At 31.7% G+C, this 25,282-nt stretch overlaps 1 protein-coding gene across 2 annotated transcripts in view; it reads left to right on the top strand.

The window, feature by feature from the left end:
* The window catches only part of LOC129920989 (tyrosine-protein kinase Drl), a 67,109-nt gene extending 48,072 nt beyond the window's left edge, over positions 1-19,037 (top strand). Inside the window, exons 6-9 of one of the 2 annotated variants that reach the window (XM_056002582.1) lie at positions 13,457-13,806; positions 13,870-14,010; positions 18,388-18,684; positions 18,743-19,037. In XM_056002582.1, coding sequence (XP_055858557.1) covers positions 13,457-13,806; positions 13,870-14,010; positions 18,388-18,684; positions 18,743-18,854 — 900 coding nt within the window. In that variant the 3' untranslated portion in view covers positions 18,855-19,037. The remainder of the gene's footprint in view (positions 1-13,456; positions 13,807-13,869; positions 14,011-18,387; positions 18,685-18,742) is intronic. The other variant, XM_056002581.1, reaches the window with a different exon arrangement.
* The last annotated feature ends 6,245 nt before the right edge of the window (positions 19,038-25,282 follow it).

Genomic DNA, 25,282 nt, shown 5'->3' with positions numbered 1-25,282 from the left:
TGGAATTAATTACATCGGGACCTAGTTCTCCTTCCTTTTTCACAAAAAAAAAAAATAAAGAAAGAAAACAAAAACAACAATGGCGGCGAAAAAAAAAATACACAACAACAACAAGAACCAACGAAAAAAGTACACGAAAAGCTAAAGCGGAAGAAATAAGTCCAAAACATTGACAAGAGTTTAATTTATTAAACAGAGAACGCAACCACAATATGGAGATTTATTTGCGTTAAACCGCACGAAAGAGTGGGAGGTAATGGCGGATTCGAATTCGGAGGGAAGAGAGCCGGGGCTTTAAACGAAGCAAGTGAAACAGCTAAAAGCGGAAAGCGGAAACATCAAACAAAATTTTAACCCAAAAGCAAAAGAAATTTTCAATTAAAAGCGAAACGTCACTGCGCTCAACCAAAGCGATAAATCTTGTTCAGCAGAACTAACATAACGGCGAAGAGCGTATAGAAGAATAATCCCACAACAACAGAACCCAGTGAATATGGCATTTCCCTGGTTTTCCCGTTGCACCAAAACCAAAACTCTGTGTGTAGTTTCGATCTAACAGGATGCTTTATATTGCTCCTGCTCCTGCTGGTGCAGCAACGGAAGTGCATTTCCACGACGCGATGACGGGAAATTTGAAATTCCACCCATTTACCGACCGCACACAACACAAGAAGGAGCACACCAAAACCATCGGACAAGAGCGAAACAGTACCCGGGACCAAGTGACAATTAAAATTCAATAAATCACTTCTTTATATAGGCACGCAGTTCGTACAAGTCCCTCAGCCCAGAGAGCTCCAAAGTCCTGATTCGGCCCAGCTTGGCATTGTGTTACAAGTTTTCAGCTTCCAAAATGAATGTTTCCCTAGCGACCGGAACCGAGCCTATATTGTTTCAAACTCGAGTGGCATGTTTTGGGGCGGTGCAATTTGACGATGACGACAACGGTGACGATTATACGCGTGATGAGCGTGATGCCTTGTATTTTTTGTGTGCATTTTGAAGCATCCCGTGTTCCCAATCGAAGCATTAGGAAGGAAATGCATACGACGCACGATGACAACCGACGACGTTGTTCTCCGGAGAGAAAAGCAATGCAATGGCATCAGCATTTAAGTAAGTGTATTCAATGCCTTTGCAACTCGGCTTGGCAGCCAGTCAGCATGGTTGCCAAGCTGAAAAGCTGTCAAGGACAATGCCGTCTTTACCATAAGGGCACACGGGGCCCGTGCCCAGGGCCCCCATTCTCAGGGGGGCCTCGAAGGAACGAATATTATATTCTCAAAACATTTTTGTCGGTCAGACCATCTACCAAAAATTTTTAGTTTTTATATGGCAACCAAACAATCAAATACATTTTTTTCTACACCTATACGGAAAATATATGTTTTAAAAAAGAAAACAAACTATGTGGCGTTGTATGCGCCAATTTTCAAAAAAAAAAAATAAGACAATAATATTTTCAAAAAACAAGAAAAATACCTTTTTTTCCACTGTAGGTAAGATTATTTATTATTTATTAATAAAAACAACGAATTCTCTTCCATTATCTTTTTCCTTAAATAATAATTTCGTTTGAAGTTTGCAAAACTGTCAAATTTGTAGTGCGTGTTAAAATCAGTGTAAAAATATGTGTAGATTCGTATTAAAAGACGAAAAAGAATCAATTCGTTGGCAAAAAACATCAATTCTTTTTCCGTTGTAAAACGTTTGAGAAAAACTATTGCCGGCTCGTCGACGGTACATCAATGTTTTGGTTCAATGGAAAACGCCATGGTACAATGGTTTTAATTTGAATTGCGAATTGCTCTCGTATTTGAAGATTGACACATAAGATTAATTAAATAACTTTCAAAAAAATTGTTTTAAAAAAAAAATTAATTAAAATCGGTTATGTCGTTTTCATTAAGAAATCAGTTCTATGGCAAGTAGGTACCGTTAATAACGGTCCAAAAAATATTTTTCTTCTTTCAAAAGTGCGGCCTTATTTGCAGCAAAACATATTTTTTTTTTTTAAAGCAAAATCGTTATCCGTTTTTGAGAAAATTCCAATATCTCGAAAACTTTATATTGGAGATATCCGTTGAAAAAGAGACATTTAAACAAAAAGGCAAAAAATAAAAAAAACGGCTCTTGAAAATTACGTCTGGTCCGAGTTTTTAGCAAATCTATCAATCCGTTTGAGCTCTTTTTTCCAATTCTTCAAACTGAAACTTATAACGGATACAGGGTACAATTATTGGCAGTGGCAACGATTGATGTCTCGATGCACGTATTATTGGCACCCCCTGTCAATAATAAAGACACTAGATAGGTACTTTATATGAAACGATATATTGGCACCTCTTTTTAACCATAACCATTGCCTTTAAGCCAACAATTGTACTAATTTTACTTTCCAAAAGGGCCCCAAATTCTTGTGTGCCCAAGGGCCCCAGGATAGTTAAAGACGGCTCTGGTCAAGGATTAATGAAGAAACCAAATTAAAGCATACAGCCGTTTAACTTCAAGTACAATAGAGGGATCAAAGTAAAGCGATTAATTTTCGATGGATGGCAAACGATATCAGATATGGACAAGTGCGTTATCGTTGAATGGAAGGATTTTGGTGGTATATCCACACAAATCTGTGTGCAGGTTTAAAGCGTTTCAAATTTCTATAGGAAAAGACAATACCTAATAGTTTTCCCATAGCAATTTTGATAGCGTCAAGTAACTGCTTTGAATATTGTGTATGGACTTTGTACATTGAATGTCAGCTTAATAGCATTTACTCTAGAAATTTGTACATTTTTCCGAAATTTAATTTTTGTTTTTGAAATGCACTGGTATTACATTACGTAGCACGGGTCGTTTGAACGCGACACTACTCGAAGTGTCTTGCACTCCATATGTTTTGATGCAGAAATGTTCCTTGGGGTCTAAATAGTAATAAAAAAGCTTTTTTAAAATTTTCTATGGAGCTATTCGTTTTTTATGAGCTTAATAAGTTATGAAAAAACGTACTTTTACGTACTTTTTCACACGTTTTTGTTAATAACTGTGTTAATAATAATGGTAAAAACTCAAATAATGGCTCTATTTTTAGAAGAAATATGCCTCTTTTTAACGGCATTTCAATCAAATTAGTGGCATTTTTAGATCTTCAGATATTCGAATCTAAGTCTGTTAATTTTTTCTGCCCAATTCGATTTCACTAATCAAAAAGTTTTTTTTTATAGAAGTCAGGGTATACTTTTCTAATGGTTTTTCGTATGCTGAACTCGAATCCGAAGTCCAAAAAATTCCATCACATCAAGTTTTTGAGATATTACCGTTAGAAAATCAAAAATACCCTTTTTTAACAGTTTTGAGGTTATGTCATCTTGCGTGATAATTTTTTATAATTACATTAGTAGCGGTTTCTTAAAAAAACTATGTTTCTTCTCCGAGAAATCCTAAAATCAATTCAACATGTTTGGTGAATATTCTCTATGAAAAAAAATCTTATGTTCGTTTGGGTTTCATGGCAAATCGCAAAAAATGTTTGCATTCCTTTAAGTTTTTTGGTTAGCTCGATAGAAAATTTTAAAAAAGCTTTTTTCTTACTATTTAGACTCCAAGGAACATTTCTGCATCAAAACATATGGAGTGCAATGTGCAAGACACAAAAAAGGTCTCAGAGTAATTTTCCCTAAATTGAGTTCTGAAGAAGTTTTTCACGATTTAAATCGAGAAAAAAATTAAAAAATCAATTTTTAAATCGTGAATAACTTCTTCAGAACTCAATTTAGGGAAAATTACTCTGAGACCTTTTTTGTAGAGAATTAAATTTCCTATAAGAATCTGTCGTGGTTTTATTTTTCTATTCACTTATTTGCTCATCACAAAATTCCAAAGTGAAACAGTCAAATTGAAAAAACACTTCGATTTAAAAAGCTTAATTACTCGAATACGGCTCGTCTGAAGAAAATTTTCAATCAGATCTTTTTTGTAGGAAATTTAATTTATATAAGAAAAAATGAACAGAAATTTTTTTTACTTTGATCGTCTAGCAGTTCTGTTGTAACACATCATATCATGTATAAAAATAAAAAACACCGATGATACCCTCTTAAAATTATTTTTAACGGCTCAAATTTTCACCAAATTTTTTTTTCATCATCCTGAACAAGATTTTCGAAGTAACTTTCAAAAAAAAAAATATTTTATTTTTTTGGCCCAGTCTAATGTCCATATCAAAATTTTTCACCAAAATCACTTTGAAGTTAATAAAAAAAATTGGAAAATTCACTTTTTTATTAAATCGAAAAAAATTCGTGTGGGTGCAGTTTTTCATGGAAAAGGGATGCAACAAACAATAAAATTTGCATTTCCAGCCAGAAAAAGACAAGAGTTTCACTCAAGTTCTTTCTGTTATTATTCATATATTTTAACAACTCATATCATTTGATTTGCTTTAAGTATGAACCAGTTCTGGGGGGGGGGGGGGGCACGTGCCCCCGTGCCTCCCCCTGGATCCGCCGTTGGTTGGAGCAGTAACATTTGCTGTTTTGGGCTAGTTTGCTGATAGTTAGTAGAGTTAAATGTAGGGGAAAGGTGGCCTCAAATGGCCCCCCTAAGGGAAATGTCCCATATATCGAAAAAAAGTAACATTCAAACTTAAATGCTTTATACTTTTGAAAGTTTAATATATTACTCCCACAATTTTGTGCTTTGCGAGTTAAAAAAATTTAAAAAAGTATTTAATTTTTTTAATTTTCAAGACGTCTACAAATTTCACTGATCAAATTTACCCGGTAAAATGTCACTGTCTAAATATACGTGATTTTAAATGAAAAATCAATCAAAGGGCTTCTTTTCCATTTTCTTGGAACAAGTGGTGCTTAATCCCAAAATTTCTGTGAGTCATTCAAAACCCTGTTCATGTTGGTTTCTCATCTCCTTACTGTAGTTTTTGGAACTTCGAATAATTTGGATACTTTTTTCCAGGACGGAATCAAGGACTTTCATCAGTCCAGAGCTTCCTCTCTGTAGATCGTTTATGTTTAGCAACCATTTTCAATATAAAAAAATGAAAATGTGAAAGTCAGTATAAAATGCAATGTGCAAGTAAGTATGCCATTTTACCCAAGTACTAAGTAGGCCATTTTGCCCATTTTGGGTTTTTTGAATTTAAGTTTTATACCGAAAAATCTAAAATCGTTCTAAGCCAACTTATTACATTAAATTATTAAGAAATAATTCATACATACGTATTTTAACTTCTTTTTCCAAAACACAATGTTTTTTATATTTTTTTTTGCAGAAAAAAATTTCATAAAATTATAACGAGTGTACTTTTTTAGGTGGTTAAAGACAGTTTGACCTGTCGAATTTTAAATAATGGCTTGAAGTTGCTAAAACTTCGTATATGTCGGTTTTGCCAGATTAAAATAAGAATCGCGTTCATAAAACTTTGTAATTATGTTCGATTCTACGATTTCTAGCAAGGGGGCCATTTTACCTTGGGGTGCCATTTAAGGCCACTTTAGCCTATGATTCTTAAAATAAATGTCTTTTGTTCTCAAAACTTGGAAGCGCTTTAATTGTGTATTTTACTTAAGTTTTACAAATTTTCATTAAATCTCAAAATAATTTTTCTTCCATAATAAAGAAATTACAAAGCCGCAGCATTGCCAATAAATAAAGTGGTTTTTGTTGTGTAAACCTTGATATTTTCAACAGACGGTTGAAAATAGCAATTTAATAGTCAGTTTAAAGGCTAACGCTCGGTTAAATTTTATAGTTGTGTTTTTTAACTATTAAATTTAACCGAGCCTTATCCTTTAAACAAACTATTAAATTGGTTTTTGGTATTGTGAATTATGTAGAATTTAGTTAAATAATAAAGTGAGCTTTAAATTTGATTATATTGGTAGGGCCCAATGACTTTTCGTTGAATCGGTGTAAAATAATTGACTTTTAGTATTTTCGTTTTATAAAAAAATACAGCTAGGGTAAATTAGGGCATTATGCACAAGCACAAACTACGGACAACAATTTTAACTTAAATCATTGTTTTTTATTCAAAACGTAACATAAATAAATTATTTAAAAATAAAATTTCAAGCTTATTAAAAATAGTCAAAAAAAAAAAACCATATTGCCCTATGTACTGGCAATATGGCGAACCGCATTTACATCGGAGCCCTTTACATTTTTTACGTTTATTCTGCATTTCAGAAATGTAATTTATAAATAAGTTTTATAAAATTAACGTTAAATTGAGGTTATTTAAGTTTTTGCATTGGTTTTATTCAAATACGATTATTGAAAGTAAGGTAGTTGATAGATGCGCCATAATGCCCGAAGTTACCCTAATTCAAAATGGTTCATCTTTGAAACAATCACTGCACTGCAAAAAATCGAAACAAAGCTTGTTCTTCCATATAACAAATGGCAGCACTGATTTATAGTAGTAGTAGTAGTAGTAGTAGTAGTAGTAGTAGTAGTAGTAGTAGTAGTAGTAGTAGTAGTAGTAGTAGTAGTAGTAGTAGTAGTAGTAGTAGTAGTAGTAGTGGTAGTAGTAGTGGTAGTAGTAGTAGTAGTAGTAGTAGTAGTAGTAGTAGTAGTAGTAGTAGTAGTAGTAGTAGTAGTAGTAGTAGTAGTAGTAGTAGTAGTAGTAGTAGTAGTAGTAGTAGTAGTAGTAGTAGTAGTAGTAGTAGTAGTAGTAGTAGTAGTAGTAGTAGTAGTAGTAGTAGTAGTAGTAGTAGTAGTAGTAGTAGTAGTAGTAGTAGTAGTAGTAGTAGCAGTAGTAGTAGTAGTAGTAGTAGTAGTAGTAGTAGTAGTAGTAGTAGTAGTAGTAGCAGTAGTAGTAGTAGTAGTAGTAGTAGTAGTAGTAGTAGTAGTAGTAGTAGTAGTAGTAGTAGTAGTAGTAGTAGTAGTAGTAGTAGTAGTAGTAGTAGTAGTAGTAGTAGTAGTAGTAGTAGTAGTAGTAGTAGTAGTAGTAGTAGTAGTAGTAGTAGTAGTAGTAGTAGTAGTAGTAGTAGTAGTAGTAGTAGTAGTAGTAGTAGTAGTAGTAGTAGTAGTAGTAGTAGTAGTAGTAGTAGTAGTAGTAGTAGTAGTAGTAGTAGTAGTAGTAGTAGTAGTAGTAGTAGTAGTAGTAGTAGTAGTAGCAGTAGTAGTAGTAGTAGTAGTAGTAGTAGTAGTAGTAGTAGTAGTAGTAGTAGTAGTAGTAGTAGTAGTAGTAGTAGTAGTAGTAGTAGTAGTAGTAGTAGTAGTAGTAGTAGTAGTAGTAGTAGTAGTAGTAGTAGTAGTAGTAGTAGTAGTAGTAGTAGTAGTAGTAGTAGTAGTAGTAGTAGTAGTAGTAGTAGTAGTAGTAGTAGTAGTAGTAGTAGTAGTAGTAGTAGTAGTAGTAGTAGTAGTAGTAGTAGTAGTAGTAGTAGTAGTAGTAGTAGTAGTAGTAGTAGTAGTAGTAGTAGTAGTAGTAGTAGTAGTAGTAGTAGTAGTAGTAGTAGTAGTAGTAGTAGTAGTAGTAGTAGTAGTAGTAGTAGTAGTAGTAGTAGTAGTAGTAGTAGTAGTAGTAGTAGTAGTAGTAGTAGTAGTAGTAGTAGTAGTAGTAGTAGTAGTAGTAGTAGTAGTAGTAGACAGCCACTGATTTAAACAACTGCTGGAGAACCTGATGTATTTATTGTTTATGTTCTCGTTCGCTATCAAAGGATTTTCATATTAAAAAGACGGTCACTAAACTTAAAAAAATAAATATATTTTCCAAAGTCTAAAAAGCTTTATATTAGACTGATTCAAAAAAATTTTTTTTTGAAAGTAATACCGAAAATATTGTTGGAAGTGACGAAAAAAAAATACTGTAAAAGTTTCAGCCCTTAATATTAACATTAAGTACCGCCGCATCGCAAATTTCTATTTCCCATATGATTTACATGGGAAAGATTGTGTTCTTGTGTTTGGAATTTTATAACTTTTTAACGGTTCATCAAAAATGCTAGATTTTTTTTTTCTTCAATAAAATTGAACGTTCTACAAAAAAGCTCTTAATAATTTTTTTGATAAACTGCCCTGTTTCGAAGTTATTCAACTTTAAAATTTAAAATGTAATTTTGTCTTCATTTTTTATTAAATCTAGCTTTTTTGATGAACCATTAAAAAGTTATAAAATTCCAAACTCAAAAACACAATCTTTTTTTTTTTTTAATCAGTCTACTGTATATGATATTTTTGATAAATGATTAGCTGATAGCTACAAGTTAAAAACTTTAATTTCTGATCACCTTGGCAACCATATATCATACCCTGCAAATGACAGTACACTCCAATTAAAGCCCACTTAAAAGTGTCACTGTCCCATGTCCGATTTTAGTGTTGGAACATGGCACATGTGTTGTAGGTACTTATCTCGTCGAAAAGTTTCATTTCGAGCTGGCTACACAACAAGAGATGACATACACCACCTTAAAAACCATACCGATACCAAAAACCCGAAAAGGGTGGTTATAACGCTGTCATATTTCCAACATCATCATGAGTGCAATTTTATGTGTGTGCTGACGTGTTTCAAGAGGATTCATCAGTCAGTGTTGTCATTCGCGTGTGCAGACTAAATACAGTAGATTAAAAAAAAAAAAAAAAAACAAAAAATAGAAAAAGAAAAAGAAAAAAAAAATCAAATCCTCTTAGGATAATTTAATAGAGAAGATAGAATGTTATTGAAAATAAGGAGGTGTTTTTTCCACTCTTGGATGTCAATTATCACGTCCTTGTTTTTTATCAAGCTACTCCTTCGTCTTCTTTACTTCGTTGTCGTTTTTCCATCGTCTTGAAGAAAGTAATAAGTGGATGATAAAATCTTAAGAATTTGTCTGCCTTTTTTGAATTGAAATTGAATGACTACGCGACCGTGTCGTCCTCGTCGACACGGCGGGCGAACGAATCCTGAAGTAACAATAGTGGATCATTCTTTTTCCTTCAGATTAGCTTAATGGACGCAATTAACTTCTCATCTTCCCTCGAAAACCAACTTTTGGTGAGGGATGAAGTTATGCCAAGAAGTTCAAATGTCGAAGGAAGTACATAAAAAAAAAAGAAGAAATAGATTTTACTTGAGTTAGGTAAGGTATAAGGATATTATGGTAGTATTCTATTTTTGGTTTAAATTCCAACAAGTCCTTATGATGAAATGGGATCTAAGGCGCAGTAAAAAGTATATCTTCTGATGATGAGTTGTTTTCCTTCCCAAAAAAAGGCAAAAAAGGGGAGTCTTGTGTTTGTTTTATCACCTTTAATAAGCCTCCTTTTCAAATAAATTTTGAAAAACAAGATGCTGTTTGTTGAAAAATGTGGAGTTGGTGTTAATGAGCTTGAAGTATGCGGTGTTGTGCATTTTAATTTTTTTTTTTTTTCCTTATTTCCTACAAAGCTTTCTACAAGATTTCTAAGCAAGTAGAAGTCTTAAGTCATTTTTCTCTATAATTCAACACGTCCGCGAATATTTTTTTCTTAGAATCCTTTATTTCTTTTTATTAAGGAACGTAAGTCATCTTCCGAGAAAGAGAATTTACAGTTAAACATGAAAATGGAAACAATGTTATCCCTTAATGACACGATTTTTTGTACATTTATTGCAGCATCGTGCTAAGCAGTACCATTTACATAATGCTCATAGCAATCCTAGAAGAATGTCATCATTTTCATTTAAATTTTCATAAATGTCTCTAATCATAATAAACTTTTTTTTAGCCCACATGTTGAAGGTTTCAAACACATACAACATTCAATTTAATAGTTGTAACAGCAAGTCGTTACAAGTTTTTTGTTGTTGTCTAATCGTTATCGAAATAATGAGGACTAATAAGAGTGAGCCGTGGTACGATTAGTGATACCTACTATTTGAAGTAATAAGTTATCTATACAGACCTGTCAAACTTCCTTCAGCCCATCTCTGCAGAGCTCTGGTAGTAACTGGGATACTTATTGTAGAGATACTTATTGTGGTTACCTAAGAAAGCTTGAAAGCAGAAACATTTTCACAAGTAGGTAGTGAACGACTACACTCGTCTGCAAGGAAATCCTCCTTTTTTATAAAAATATACTTTTCTTAAAGATTTTTGTGTGCTGATTCCGAATCCGAAGTCAAAATTGGCCTAGCTCGTCACGTTTTTTTGGATATTCTGGTTAAAAAATCTCGAAAACCCATTTTTTTTTGCTGTTTTCGAAGCAATATTTTGGCGTAATGTAAAATTTTTCAACTAAACTAGTCACGGTTTATAAAAGAACTTATTTTTTTCTCCTGTTTTTGAGATACAGTAGTTTTTTTTTGAGATTTTTTAACCAAAAACTTGATTTTGTGATTCTCTAACGCGTATATCTCAAAATCCTGACGTGCTAGATTCTTTTTGACTTTGGATTCGAACCCAGCACATCAAAAACCATAAGAAAAATATAATTTTGTTTCTAGGAGAGACAAATTTTAAAATTTAGAAAATTTTTTTATATAACGGGCATTGAGATTTTACATTCTCCTAGATTAAAGTGTTTTTGTTCATGTGGGATTTACTAAAAACTGCAGGATTTCAATATTTTTGCTGTTTTTGTCAATTAGTATTTTAAAATGTGTGTAAACTTTAATTAATAAATACAAAATTTGGTATTAGTTTTATTTTTGTACTAGGTCAACGGAAACTAAAAGGGTTATTTTCTACAAACTACTCATATTTTTCAAAAATCATTTTTAAAAAATTGGTACGTGCTAGAATTTTTCTGAAACCAGTCTTGGATTTAGGAAATCAAAAAAAAATTATTTGAAGGAGAAAAAAAAACGATACATTTTGAAGACCAGTGCTATCATTGCGTTATCTGATGCCAGAGGCAAGTGGATAAAAGATTGATTAGATTACACTGGTTAACAATATTAAACTTTTTTTTTGTTGCCGAAACAAAAATATACTTTTCTGAAGGTGTTCGGTGTGCTGAACTCGAATCCGAAGTCAAAAAAAAATTAATCAGCTAACGTTTCTGAAATATTACCGTTAGAAAATGCAGTACTTTGGACCTTGTTCTTTTATATAAGGAAAATATATTGAGCATATTTGGTAACCGTTTTTATAAGAACTATTTTCCACCTTTTTAAATCTGTTTAAATCTTTCTGATATCTTTTTTATTGCCCGAGATCTCAGTTGTTTGGTATTTTTATAAATTTTATAACATCATCTTATCTTCTTTATGATATATGAAGCCAAACCCACTTACTTCATTTTAAGATATCTCGGGCAATACAAAAGATATTGAAAAGATTTAAACAGGTATCAAAAGATTGACTTCTGCTAAATTAAACAGTAATTACAATTTGAAAAAGTTAAATATTTCAACTTCTAGGAAAGAGATTTTGGAGTTCCTGTATACAAAAAAAAACAGTGCTTCCGCAGAATTTAATGCAGGAATAGAAAGAATCCACAAGAATGGTCAATCTTTAACAGCTTCCTTTTTCTCTTTTTTTTCTTGTTTTCAGTTAAAGTTTCGTGAGTTCAGTTAATAGTTCAAAGTTCAATATCGAGTTCTTTGTACCTTTAAGTTCTTCTCACACATGTTTTTTTTTGTTTTTTTTTTTTATTTGTGTCTAAAATTACCCGAAAGTATTAATCTTTGTAGACAGGAACTCTTTATTTTTCTCAAGTCGTTACAGAACTCGATGAAATACTACAAGGGTCAAGGGAGTTCAAATGAAGTTCTTAAAAGTTATTCACAGGAACTTCAAAATTGCTTGCTGCGTAATCCAGCGGTTAAATTGATCTTGATGAGTGATTGAGCCTAAAACATTCTTCTAAAATTCTTATAGAAAGCCTTTATTTCTCATGTATCGTAATTAATCGAACGTTAAGACGTTAAGAGATCTTTAAGAAACAGAATCTGCTTGCAATTTCTTTTGATACCAATGTTGAATTGATATGATATGGAATTATTAGTCAGTGACCAAAAAAAGAGAAATGTTGAAATTTTCTATAGGCAGACTCCGATGATAGCCTACTTACTGGCCGCAGCTTTTTGTAAAGCAAAAATATCAGTAGATACTTTTTTCTTTATAGTTTCGCACTTCTTCAGTATTCAAGTATTATTTTTTTAACTCGTATCCTTTTCTTTTTACTCAAAGAAATTACCAATAAAACGAAATTTTTACACTTTATTTACCATGATTTTAGTAGCAATGCAATGCAAAACGCTAAAATAAATAAATTATAAAGATCAACCAATACTGAAGGCACTCTAAAACTTCTATATAACTTTTATTAAATTTTCTCAAATTAAAAGTTTTTAATTTTCTCTAAATATTTTATAAAATTTCTTGGAACTCGAAAATCAATTTTGAAAACTTGAAACATCCTTTTTCTTGGAAAATATCTTTTCGCTAAAAAATAACCTCCGGCAAAATTTCCGAACAATTTTTTATATACGAAAATATACTTGCCAATACCTAAATTCTTTTTCAATCAACTAAGTAAACTACTGACCCCAAACAACACTAATACACTGGCAACAAAATACTGCTTTAGGGCGATAGGATCCTATGAAAATGTTGTCTTTACAATCTCTCTTTTTACTTCAAAGATTTAACATACACAAGACCCCCCAATTCCATTTGTGTTTGAACCCAATTCATCCAGTGTATTATACCCATCACCTAATACCATTCCATTAAAATTACCAAATTAAACCATTCAATACCTCATTTACAGCGGTATCTATGCAATTCGACTATCTCTCGTCGTCGTCTGTCGGTCCTTATGAATTATTCACATTTCTCTCCCCAAAAAAGACGTTAACGATGACGGACGAACAAAAACGAACCCGAGAAAAGGAGAAAATTAAACTAACCCACCCACCGCTGCCGCAGGATACAAATGTGAAAAGTCCCTTTCCCCATTTACACGACCATTTTCCTGATTTTGAGTATCGAAAACCCATCATTTCGAGAGAGGGCACAAAACTGCAAATCAATGATAAAAATTTTCTAAAAAGGGATTATTCCATAAATCTGTACCGTCTTCCCTTGGCACACTCTTCGTCTCTGGTTTTTCTGTTCGAAAATGTCATCCCTTTTTAACAAGACTGGGTTGGAGAAGAAATCCCCCGGGTTTTCAATTGACGATTCGGGGATTGCTCAACATTATATAAAGACACCAAATATGTTGAACTCTTTGTTCAGGGTGAGAATATGGATAAGGGTATGGGTATAGGGTGCAAAGAAGGTGTGAGAAACTAACATGTGTCATGGGTAAGGGTGGAAAGGGAGTAACTGCAAAAAAAAAAACGAAGAAGAGAAAAAGGTTTCGATTTTCACCCTCACTTGCATTTGTCACAAGCTCGATTATCATAATTTTATTTGACAAGGGAATCCTCCACCATCACACCCCATTATCTATTTTTTGGATTTCTTCTATTTTCATACAAATTTGACAATATTCTCAATTTGTTCCCTCTTTCCAGGTGTATAGCATGTCAACACCGAAAAGTACTCGGGGTAGTGGCAATGACTCAAAGGAAAAACTCCGGCGAATACCTAGCGTTCAACCGGGCACACTTCTTTGTCAGCATTTGATCAAGGAGGGCACGTACGGCCGGATTTATGCCGGCAGAATAGGCGATTCCTGTGATATATTAATAAAAACCGTTGTGGATGGTGCATCTTTGACACAAGTTGCGTGTTTGCTGCAAGATGCATCAATGCTGATCGGTGTTAGCCATCAGAATATTCTGGCACCAATGATGGCGAACACTGAGCTGCCAGGCCCGCCTGAGATTGCTTATCCCAATCCAGCTAAGGGTAATTTAAAAATGTAAGTTATGATTGTGAGGTTGTACTTTCAGTTTTATAAATTTGAAAAACTTTCTTTTTGCAGATTTCTTCAAAAATCAAGGGAAACAAACTCTCCACTCAGTACACGAACGCTGGTCGAGTTTGGATTGCATGTTACTAAGGGCCTTGCCCATCTACACTCTTTAGGAATCTTACACAAGGATATTGCCACCCGAAACTGCTAGTAAGTATAATTCACTTTGCGAACAGAGGACATAGTTTTGTTGATCCTTTAGTTAATTTAAGTGTACCACAAGGATCTCATTTAGGCCCTATATTATTTTCCAATAAGACCACCCTCAATGCGCAAGTTCAACACTGATGTACTTTATTATCCCGCCAATAAAGTAAGAACCGTCTCCCCGCGAATTGAAAAAATCAGTACCCTATCATCCAACTGCATCGAAAACACCTGCAGGGGTTGGAAAAATGTTTTCATATCAGGTGGTAAAAAAATATAGTCAATCGTTGGGCTGAGGCTGCTATTGCGATAGCTGCTTTTAATCACTCTGCTCTTCTAATGAGCAGAGAACCATAAACAGTTGCGATTGCTCTTCAATATAGCTGCTCGCTTTTCGGTTCTCAACCATACAAAAATGCAATAACAAAATTAGAACAGCAAACGCATGACAATAAATAATAATTTACTTGAAGAAAATCCCACAAAAAAAAACAAACAATAGATACCCCATAAAAGTGACCACATGGGAAACACTACGTGCAGGGGCGTACGTTGAGTTGTCGGGGCCCGGGGCAAGACTAAATTTTTTGGTCCCCTTTGATATACAAAATAAGAACAAATAAAAAAGTACTTATTTTTTTTTTTTGGGGCCCTTGATGAACCTATCATTTTTTGTTCGCTAAAATTATGTAAGTAATATTCTTTGGGGCCCCAAGATAATATGTAATTTTTCTTTCAAAAAAGCGATTTATTTTTTTGGGACCCCTGAGGTAATACTTTTTTTTTAGATGAAATATTATGTGGCTACCAATTCACTGAAAATATAATTTGTCTCTATTCTGTCGGAAGTGATTCATGTCAAATATCTTATCTTATTGGTTCGATACTTTTATAACCCGTTGCCTTCTCTGCATTGCCTCCTTATGGGGCCCTGGCGTGTTGGGGGCCCCAGGGCACTGCCCCACTTGCCCCAATGTTGTGTACGCCCCTGACTACGTGCCTTCATATTTGTTTATCTGTGCTGCATTTGCAAAAAAAAACATCAAAGAACTTCGAAGAACCCAAAATTCATAGACAAATTGTTTTTTTTTTCCTAGTGCTCTCTGCTCTTTTTATCTTCGCGACTTTTTTTCACAAAAATTTCTCTACTCTTTAAAAAATTATCTGCTCTTATGTGAGCATTCTGTTTCTGTTCTCCATATCTAATAATAAATGATGAAAAGAGCAGAGATGTGGTATGTAGAGACAAGTAAAAGAATGCGTGAATGAATGGTAATGATATAGAAAGAGATTGATGGAAAGTATGTGGGAAAAAGCACAAGTGACATTTGGTTGCATTTTGTTCGAAAATCTGATCAAGATCATACTTCAAATCAGAAAAAAAAATCAAGGAATATTTTGCGACGTTAACTGCTATTTGAAGAGTGATTAAATAGCAGCTATTAATAGCTGATTTTTTTGTATGCTGCTCACTGCGATCACTGCTCTTTATATTCCCATGTCGCCTAAGTCACCATGTTTAGAATCGCCATCGCCCGCTCAACTTGGGAAGAGCTTGAAGGAGCTGAAGTGAAATGGTAACTAGAGTTATGCGCGACAAAGTTACGGGCGTCAAAGTTACGCAAAACCGAAGTTTTGAAAAACCGAAGTTATGAAAGGCCAAAGTTATGAAAGACCGAAGTTACGAAAAACCGAAGTTATGAAAAACCAAAGCTATGAAACGTGGTTTTTGGGGCTGGCAACCATTGAGATGAAGGATATGCGGGAGGAACGTACCAAAAAGCTAGATCGTATAGGTTGAAAAAAATTGTATGGGACGGTTTTTTGATCCAGTTTTCAGTTTTCATTGAAAAACAAATAAGAACATTTAATTATGTAACTTAAATTAGTACTTAATTACATACAATTTTGAAAGAAATAAGTTCGAAATTTATTTTTTCACTTTTTTTTCAAAATTTTGATTTTGAAAACTAATTTTTCAAAAACTAGTAAATTAAACAGCTATATTTAAAAAGATATTAAAAGATATAGTTTTAAGCTTTACAAAAACGTACAGTACGTTACTTTTGGTGTGACCGTTGATTTTAAATATTTTTTTTTTTTTTTCAAATTAAGTCATTTTTTTAGAAAATCCCCCCCGCCTAAACAGATAGGAATAGACACCACCGGCCCTTACAATTTTTTTCTTGCCTTGACTCAACATATACGCTCTAGATTTTTGTAATCTTCTAAACATTTAAAGAGTTGACTGTAAAATTTGCGAGTAGAGGTATGTAAAGTGTGAGGTCACTTGAACTTATAAATTGAACCCAATTATATTAATGCACTCAGGAGGAAAAACATATCCTTAAAGGTCATAATATCAAACAAAAATTTAATGAAATGTTTGACCTTTAAAAACCATTCATTAATAGCAAAGTATAAAAATGTCAATTTTCGTTCTCACTAATGTGATCAAATTTTCTCTAATTGTTTATCTTAAATATGAAAATAGAAAAAGACCATATTTTATCTTCGACTGACGCAGATAAATAGACATTTCTCAATAAAAGTCATGAAATTAATTTTTATTACTATAAAGACAGAGTAAAGATAGAACTCCAGTCACCTATTTGAGGACATCAATTTTCTACGAAATACCTGTCCATGTCCATGTTTCTCTAATTATATACATTTTCTATCAAGTTTCCCAAATTACAGCTAGCTCTATGGAATAACTTTAATAAATTGTGTCCATGTGGAGCCCAATTCTTAAGCTCTTCACAAAATGACACTTAATTATCCCCGAATTCAATTAGTCGCTTCGATATTGTTTATATACATTCTCTCCTTCGCTCACTCCTCTTGGTGTATAAATATAGAGGACCAACGACAACGATGACGACGACAAGTGTAAACAAATCGAAGACAATTTGGAAACATCAATCGCAGGATATTCTAGGTATTCGTCGTCATCGTTGTCCTTCATACACAAGTGCTCTTACCCTATAAAGACAATCTATCTGCATACACACACCACACAATCATATCAATTTAACTATACCCCAATACCCACCAATCCCCAACCCGAACCCCATCGCACACATCACACAATCATCAACTATATGAAACCACCCTGAAGCCATTAAATGCCATTAAAATCATCAATCAACCGAAAATGTTAAATATCAAAAAAGAAGAAGAAGAGAAAATTTATGTGCCCGTTGATATGTTCCAATGACTGACCACTCGCAATTTGCTTATCCGGTTCCAGGGTCTCTGTTCGAAATGGTCTTCGATTATATATCCCTTTTCTCTATATAAAACCATTCTGTGTGTTGAATTCAAGCCCATTCCATATAATAACCATTTATATCACCATCCACAAGCCATCACCCATCAAACCACCCACGCACACACCAATCAACCCTGGAATCCTTTTTCTATATGTACCGATACCGACTATAATGTAGGATACTCGTCGTTAATATATATGGAGCATGGAAAGAGGTTCCCTTACTCTCAATATGCCACAAATGGGTTATTATACCAGGATGTAGGGGTGGCAATGGCCGACTATTAGTAAAATCATTCGAACCGTGATGTCAGTTCCACACCATCGATATAATATAAAAAAAAATTTTGTCAATATTAAATTTTCTGGTGTTTGGATTAATACTAACAAGCTAAAATTTACGCATAAATCGGTTCATTAATCGAATCCTATCGAATTTGAGGCTTCAACCTAAAATTATCGATTTCAAATTTCAAAGATCTGCTATTTGGAATGATTGTGTACCTGTAAAATAAAAAAAAGAGAACCGTAAATAAGTGTTGGATGGGTGCAGGGACATAAGGACCAAGGACATATCGCGTCTTGTGGAGCTTATGTCCCACTTAAGCCCCACAAATAAAAAGTGAGCGTTAGGTCCCACTAACAATAACAAAGATTTCCTACATCATAAAATTATGAGAGAGACATAAATACATAATTTGATTTTTAACTTATGTCCCACCTTATTGAGACACAAGTCCATACAAAAATGTTTTTTGGAGTTATGCCCCACCTATTTATTATTTTTGTTTTCAAAAGGAATCCAGCCAAATTTTATAGAATTTGGGGTTCAACTTCAGTGGGAAATAACCCCCCATTTGAATGTGGATCTTATGTCAAATTCAAGTGGGACATAAGCCCCATTAATGAACTACGGGCGTTATGTCCCTTTGCCTTATGTCTTTTCGCCACCTCGAGAATGACTCCTGTAGCGTCGTCATATAGAAAACTTGCAAGGACCTTTCTCATTGGGAATCTATTATATAATTATTTCTCCAATACACAGTTTTTTGCCTTAAAGTTTCTACAAAGTCTAAGAAAACTTTATTTTTCTTTACTCATTTTAGTCTGGACTCGGAATCCTATGTGAAAATTTGTGATAGCGCGTTATCGCGTGACCTATTTCCCGATGACTACCACTGCCTGGGAGACAACGAGAATCGCCCTCTTAAATGGATGGCCTTAGAAACTTTGCAGAAAAAATACTACTCCGGTACTAGTGACATATGGAGTTTAGGTGTACTATTCTGGGAGTTGGCAACTCTAGCAACGATACCATTTGAAGAAGTGGACATCTTTGAACTAACGCCGTACCTTATGGATGGCTTTAGACTTGGACAACCTATTAACTGTCCAGATGAGTTGTAAGTATTTATGAATTTGATGAAGATTTTATCCTCATGGCTTCAATATTTTAATCAGCTTCACTGTGATGTCATGCTGTTGGCTGACCGATCCAAAGCAGAGGCCTTCATTTCCTCAGCTTTTAGCCTATTTGCAAGACTTTCACGAAGACTTGGGCAAATATATTTAGAAAATCTAGCGCTAGGTTTTTTTTTTCGTTAAAGAAAAATAAATATAGCGTGGCGCTCACCAAAATGTTAATTTAAAAAATAAATAAAAATAAAAACAAATTTCTATTAAAATATGAAAATGGACTGATTCTGCAGGAGACACTGAAAAACAAGGAAATTCTGCACACACATTTATTGTTATAAAAAAAAAAATAAATTAAAAAAAAAAATAAAATGTGAATTATTATTACATTTTTTGCACATATTCATAATTACACATCCTGGAATATATAAAAAAAAAATAACAAAAAAACTAAATTAACGTTCAATTTTATAAAATTAAAAAAAAAATAGAAAAAAATAATTTGATCTTGATCAACTATTAAGGAGGAACAAAACAAAAAATAAAAAAAAATATATTTATATTTATTGTAGATCATAAAGTTATTATTATATAATTTTTTTTTTTAATTAGATAGATTCACTAGGTACGAAAAAAAAATAAAAAAAAAGTATATATATATTTAAATATTAAATAATAATTAAATTAAATGTAGTTACATTTTATACTTAAGATTGAGAGTAAAAATTCTGTAAGAAATTTAGTTTTTGGTAGAAAATTCAAAAATTTTAAAATTACAAAAAAAAAAAAAAATCGAACAATATTACGAAGATGAAGATTGGAAAAAAAACAAATAAATTTATAATCAATTGAAAAAAATGGTAGATAGGAGAAAATCAAAAAAATAAATTAATTAAATAATTAATAGAAATAAACAAAAAATAAAATTAATTCGGCTGTCAGACATATTAAAATGTTTTTTAATACAAGGACATGTTTCTTGTCAGGTTATACATATACAGACTTCTGGGTCATTAGTTCCTAAAAAATAGGTTTTTTCGTTTTGATTTTTATTTTGTATAATGTAATTGTAGCTAAACAGGATGTGAAGATATTAAAAAATCATTTTTCTTGCAAAAAAAAAATCGTTAAAATCTGCGTTTTTGTTATTCCATCACCTTGAAATCTATTTTTTTATATGACAACCTATAATAATAATGTACCATCTGAAAGCTTATTATTTTACCTTTTCTATGACGCTTCAATCATATTTCTACCATGCCTACAAAAAAAGTAAGAATTTTTTAAAGCCAACAATGTCGAAATTTCAAACCGGGATTACGGTACTTCCTTTCAGGTTTTTCTATTTAAGAATGTGTAACTTTAAGAGCACGTACCTTTATGTGTGATATATCAAATGAAAGGTAATATTATCAGCATGCGTATTAAAACTAAATACAATTTGTATGCTCTAGATCAAAAGATATAACGTGTTTAAGAAAAGAACATCTTTTCACCGTTATCTCAGATTTTTGAATATGATTATAGTTTATTTAATTACCTATCTAATGTATAAATTTCATTAATCTATCTATTGAAACAAAAACTTATAATCAATTGGTTTTTCTTGTCGCTTTTTCGTTTCATCGTGTATCACTATGATACTAAAGAAGTTTCAAAAAATGGGGCAATTATAAACTTCTCATGCACTGCCAATAATAGACATAAAATGTTTGAAAAAAGTACTATATGCAGTCGAAATTTTGCTTTAAGGTTCCCCCAAATCAACATGAAAGGAAATTCAAGATCCAATTAGAAGTTTCGAAAATCACTTGTGCGTTATTTAGAAAATCGGGTCACGCAGCAGTTTTTACTTAACCCCAAATTTCATAGGATTGGTAGTTATTCGAAAATCACACTTCTGAAATTTACATCTCGGCCGTCATCTTTTACTTAAATGTTTTTCTAAAAAAAGTTACAGGTGAACAAAGTTAAAACTGAACTGAAGTCAATTAATTTTTATGAAATTTGTTGAATTTATTTACCTAAAAATAGATCTAAAATAAATTCTTTACCAATTTTTGCATAATCATGATAGGTATTTACAACTGCGTCACTGTTAAACGGCCAAAACATTAACTGCGTTACTCTTATGGTACTGCGTTACGATAAAGAAATAATTGGTAACGGAGTTGTTTTAGATCTATTTTTAGATAATTTAGTTCCATCAACTTATTAACCAATTTCTTCTTTATCGTAACGCAGTAACAAAATTTAAAGTTAACTATAATATTAATAATTAAATTTAAATTAATTAATGGCACCTTCTAAAAAAATATAAAATACCATCCTGTTTGGCAAATTTACTTTATTTCTTTATGTGCAACCATTCCTCTTCTATAACAAATCTTCATCTACCTATACTACACACACAAAAAACACAAAGAAAACTTGAATGAATTTAAACAATTTAAATCAAAATATTTTGTAAATTCTTAATACACTAAATCTTCAACAAAGGACGAAACACAGGGTGACACTAATGTATCTATGTATTTATTTTTTTATCAAATTTTGTATTTGTAAATTTGTATGTAAATCAATTAAATAAAACTTTGTATAGAAAAAAAAAACACATGGATAAATGTTTTTTGTTTTTGAAATTATATTGTTAAATGTTTGTAGTAATATTTTATTTATTTTTATTTTATTTAGCTTTGTTTTCATCAACGGATAAATATCTGAACAAAAAATCAAAAAAAAAGAAAGAAATGTAAAGAAAAAAAAAGGATGTTAAAAGAAAAGAAGAAAAACAGTGTTATGTCTGTGTATGTTTCAATGTCATTTTTACTATAAAACTAAATGTCTTTAAAAAAAAAAAAAAAACTGTTACTTATGTAGATGTTTTTCACCAAAAACAAAAAAAAAAAATTCAAATTAAAAAAAAATAATAAAAATATAACAAATTGACTACAATCCCTAAAACCAGAAAAAAATAAAAATAAAATTTAAAACAAACTTTAAAAAAAAAACAAAAAAAAAAAAAGTTCTTTAATCTGTAGCTAAACTTTCTTATTCTCCTACTAAAATACTAACTACTACCTACAAAAAATACTACTTTACTAAACTACATTCACATACACATAGGTACACTCTCTTAATCCTACTCAATGTGCAATAGAGAACTCATAGTTTAATCGAGTACAAAACGAAAAATAAAAACAAAAATAATAAAACCAAAATCAAACCCAGAAAACATAAATTAATAAGAAATTAATAAAAAAAAATATATTTTGTAAATAAAAAAAAAAACAAACAAACAAGGAATGATATGGGAAGATAAAAAAAACTAATAGAATATACGTATGTAAATGTGAAACTTCAATTAATGTTTTCATTGTATTTTTCTCTTACTTAAAAACAATTAAAAAACAAAAAAAAAACTTTTAAACAAAAATGGTTGCATGGAATTTGGCCAGAATATCAAAAAATGAGAAAAACAATTTATTATATACATGTATATTGGTGACAATTTAGCATTAAAATGGTTCGAATGAATAAAGAATATATTATTTGGAAAAAAAAAATTAATTTGATTGTTTTATTTTATAACTGGAACTAATAACTGATGATCACTGATCGCAAGTTTGAAAAATAAGTGCTACTGCAATAAAATTAACGACTGGGTCGCACGAACTTGCTTTAAGAGCTCTGCTTAAATTTTTAAGATTTTTTATATAGAAATTTGGAGAATGTGGGTAGGTACATATTTAAAATAAAAATAATCATTTTTATTAATAAAACAAAACCGACTTTAATGGATCAAAACTGGGTTTTATGGTTTTTCTCATAGTTTCTATAGCCAGACGAATTGAATACCTCCTCCTTTTTGGAAGTCGGTAAAAAAACATAAAATTCGTTTTTCAAAGCAATAAAACAACATCTGAAATCAAATCGCCCCTCAAATCAAGTATGCAGTTTTATTTGATATATTAAAATGCATTTTTAGAAAAAAAAAATTTCAAAATCGTGAGCCTTTTTTAAAAAAACTAATTTTTTATATAAATAATTTTCTGGAAAAAGAAAACTTTAAAATAAAAAAATTGCTATGCCATTTTGTAGAAATTACTAATCAACATCTAAAACCAAAATTTTCAAAAAAATTCAATGTCCGATTTTCGAAAATCTGAATTTTCAAAAAAATATTTTCACAATTTTTTTAAAAACCCTAAAATAATTTTTTAAATTGAGAGCATTTCATTTTATCTGAGAGAGATTTTAGCCTCCTGAAATTGTATAAACTTCATAAGAGCTAGAATCCTAGAATCTAATTCGAGTAGGTACACCTACATATCACATATGTATTTATTTGTTTTTACAGTTTTTGCTTTTTTTATAATTTTTTGATGATGAGTGTTCGACACACCCCAAACACCATAAAAGCTTTACTAAGGAACATAATGATAATAAAAAACAACACGTAAGTGAAAAAATTTGGTTTTGTGGATTTCATACACTCAGAGAAAAAAAAATAGTTATTTTTTAACTTTGCATAGTCATTTTATAGTTTGTTCAGGGTATTCCTAATTATTTTTCGAAATTTCTATAGAAATGTAATAAATCGAAAACTGTAAATATTTGGGGTAAACAAGCTACCAAATTCTGAGAGCCCTTATAAATTGGCCTATCAGTATAATTTTTGGGACTAGAGATGTGTCAACTGCGATTGATTCGTTCTTTTTGAATCGTTCACCAAAAAGATTGATTGATTGCCATCACCCGATTATTAGAGACACAATCATTTTTGAATCTCGTTCAAAGGCAAGAAAAAGTTCAGAGTTAACGAAAGGGAACGTAATGTTTCGGAAATCAGAACATCAACAAATAATATTGAAATAGAAATAAAAAAATTATTTTAATTGAAACCAAAAAAGAAAAACATCCAAAATGATTAAAAAAATAAACGATTGAAAAGAACGAATCATTGAACTGAACGATACATGAACGATTGACTCTTTTAAAATGAACGATTGACACAACTCTTTTTGGGACACCTTATATAAAAAAAATTATTAAATAACTGTTTTTTTTTTTTTAAATAGTTATCCCGAATTTAACTAGGTATGAAAATAGTTATAAAAAAAAATAGTTTATATGAATTTTTTTTCTCTGAGTGTATATGCAAGAATGATGAGGGAAAGGCCACCATAAAACAACGTGAAATCAATGAAAACCACATTGATTTAACTATTATCTAGGTATTCGGAATGATTTTGCGTTGAAGATGGATATTTTAAAATCAACGTGGAAAATAGGTTAATTTTTGATGGTTTCGTATCTTAAAGTCACATAAATCAAAGTAGTTCAACTTTGAAACAACGACGCGACGTTTCAACTTCAATTTATTTTTTCACTCAGTGTAATTATTTAAAAATTTTCTTTATTCCTTTTCCTGATCGTTATAACCAGCCCCTAAAATAAAATTTGAATTTTGAAAAAAATATTTTAATAACAATTACGAGTACCTAATAGTTTTTATAAAAACGGTATGGGAATGCTATAATGACAGTGGTAAGAAACTTACAAATATGCAAGAAACTTCTTTTCGATAACATTCAATTCTCTAGACTAGAATAATAGCCAAAAAAAAAACTTTGTAATATTAGTCCAAGCGGCGACCGTCGAGTTTCTTAGCTCATAAGGTTAGAGGTTAAAATTGGTGTCAAATGAAAGATAAGTTGATACTGAAAATAAAAAAATAGGGTTGCCACTTCTAAAATGGGAACTTCCATGTGGCAACCCTACTTGAAAGGAAAAATTGTCACATAACTAATACATTCATATCTTTGTTATTTGGCCAGATAAATTTTTTTTTAAATGCCAAACGAAAGTCAAAATATTAATAAAAAAATAATAAAATAATATAAAGAACGTAACCCTACAAATGTGGCAACCCCATTCAAATGAATACGACACTGACAAAAATCTTCTTTGAACAAAACAGTGTAACTTTTTATGCACTAGAAAGCTAAACTATACGCCATATTTTAGATAATACTCCCTTCTATCTAAAAAATGTCGGGTGCCACCTCGCAAATACAGGCAAGTACTCGGCAACCCTATCCAAATGCTAAAAAACGCAAAAATCAATTGTTTTTTAGCATTTGGATAAGGTTGCCGAGTACTTGTCTGGATTTGCGAGGTGGCACCCGACATTTTTTAGATAGAAGAGAGTCTAAGCTAATCAGGATGTATTTTATAGCCTTTAACTCTATCAAATATTATACACTTTGGCCAAAAAACAAGTGGTTTTTGCGTTTTTTAGCATTTTAGTAGGGTTGCCGAGTACTTGTTTGCATTTGCGAGGTGGCACCCGACATTTTTTAGATAAAAGAGAGTCTAAGCTAAACAGGATGTATTTTATAGCCTTTAACTCTATCAAATATTATACACTTTGGCCAAAAAACAAGTGGTTTTTGCGTTTTTTAGCATTTTAGTAGGGTTGTCGAGTACTTGTCTGCATTTGCGAGGTGGCACCCGACATTTTTTAGATAGAAGGGAGTATTATCTAAAATATGGCGTATAGTTTAGCTTTCTAGTGCATAA

Source organism: Episyrphus balteatus, chromosome 1 (genome assembly GCF_945859705.1).
Source record: "Episyrphus balteatus chromosome 1, idEpiBalt1.1, whole genome shotgun sequence".
Classification (NCBI taxonomy): domain Eukaryota; kingdom Metazoa; phylum Arthropoda; class Insecta; order Diptera; family Syrphidae; genus Episyrphus; species Episyrphus balteatus.
This window is presented reverse-complemented; position numbering and strand designations above follow the sequence as displayed.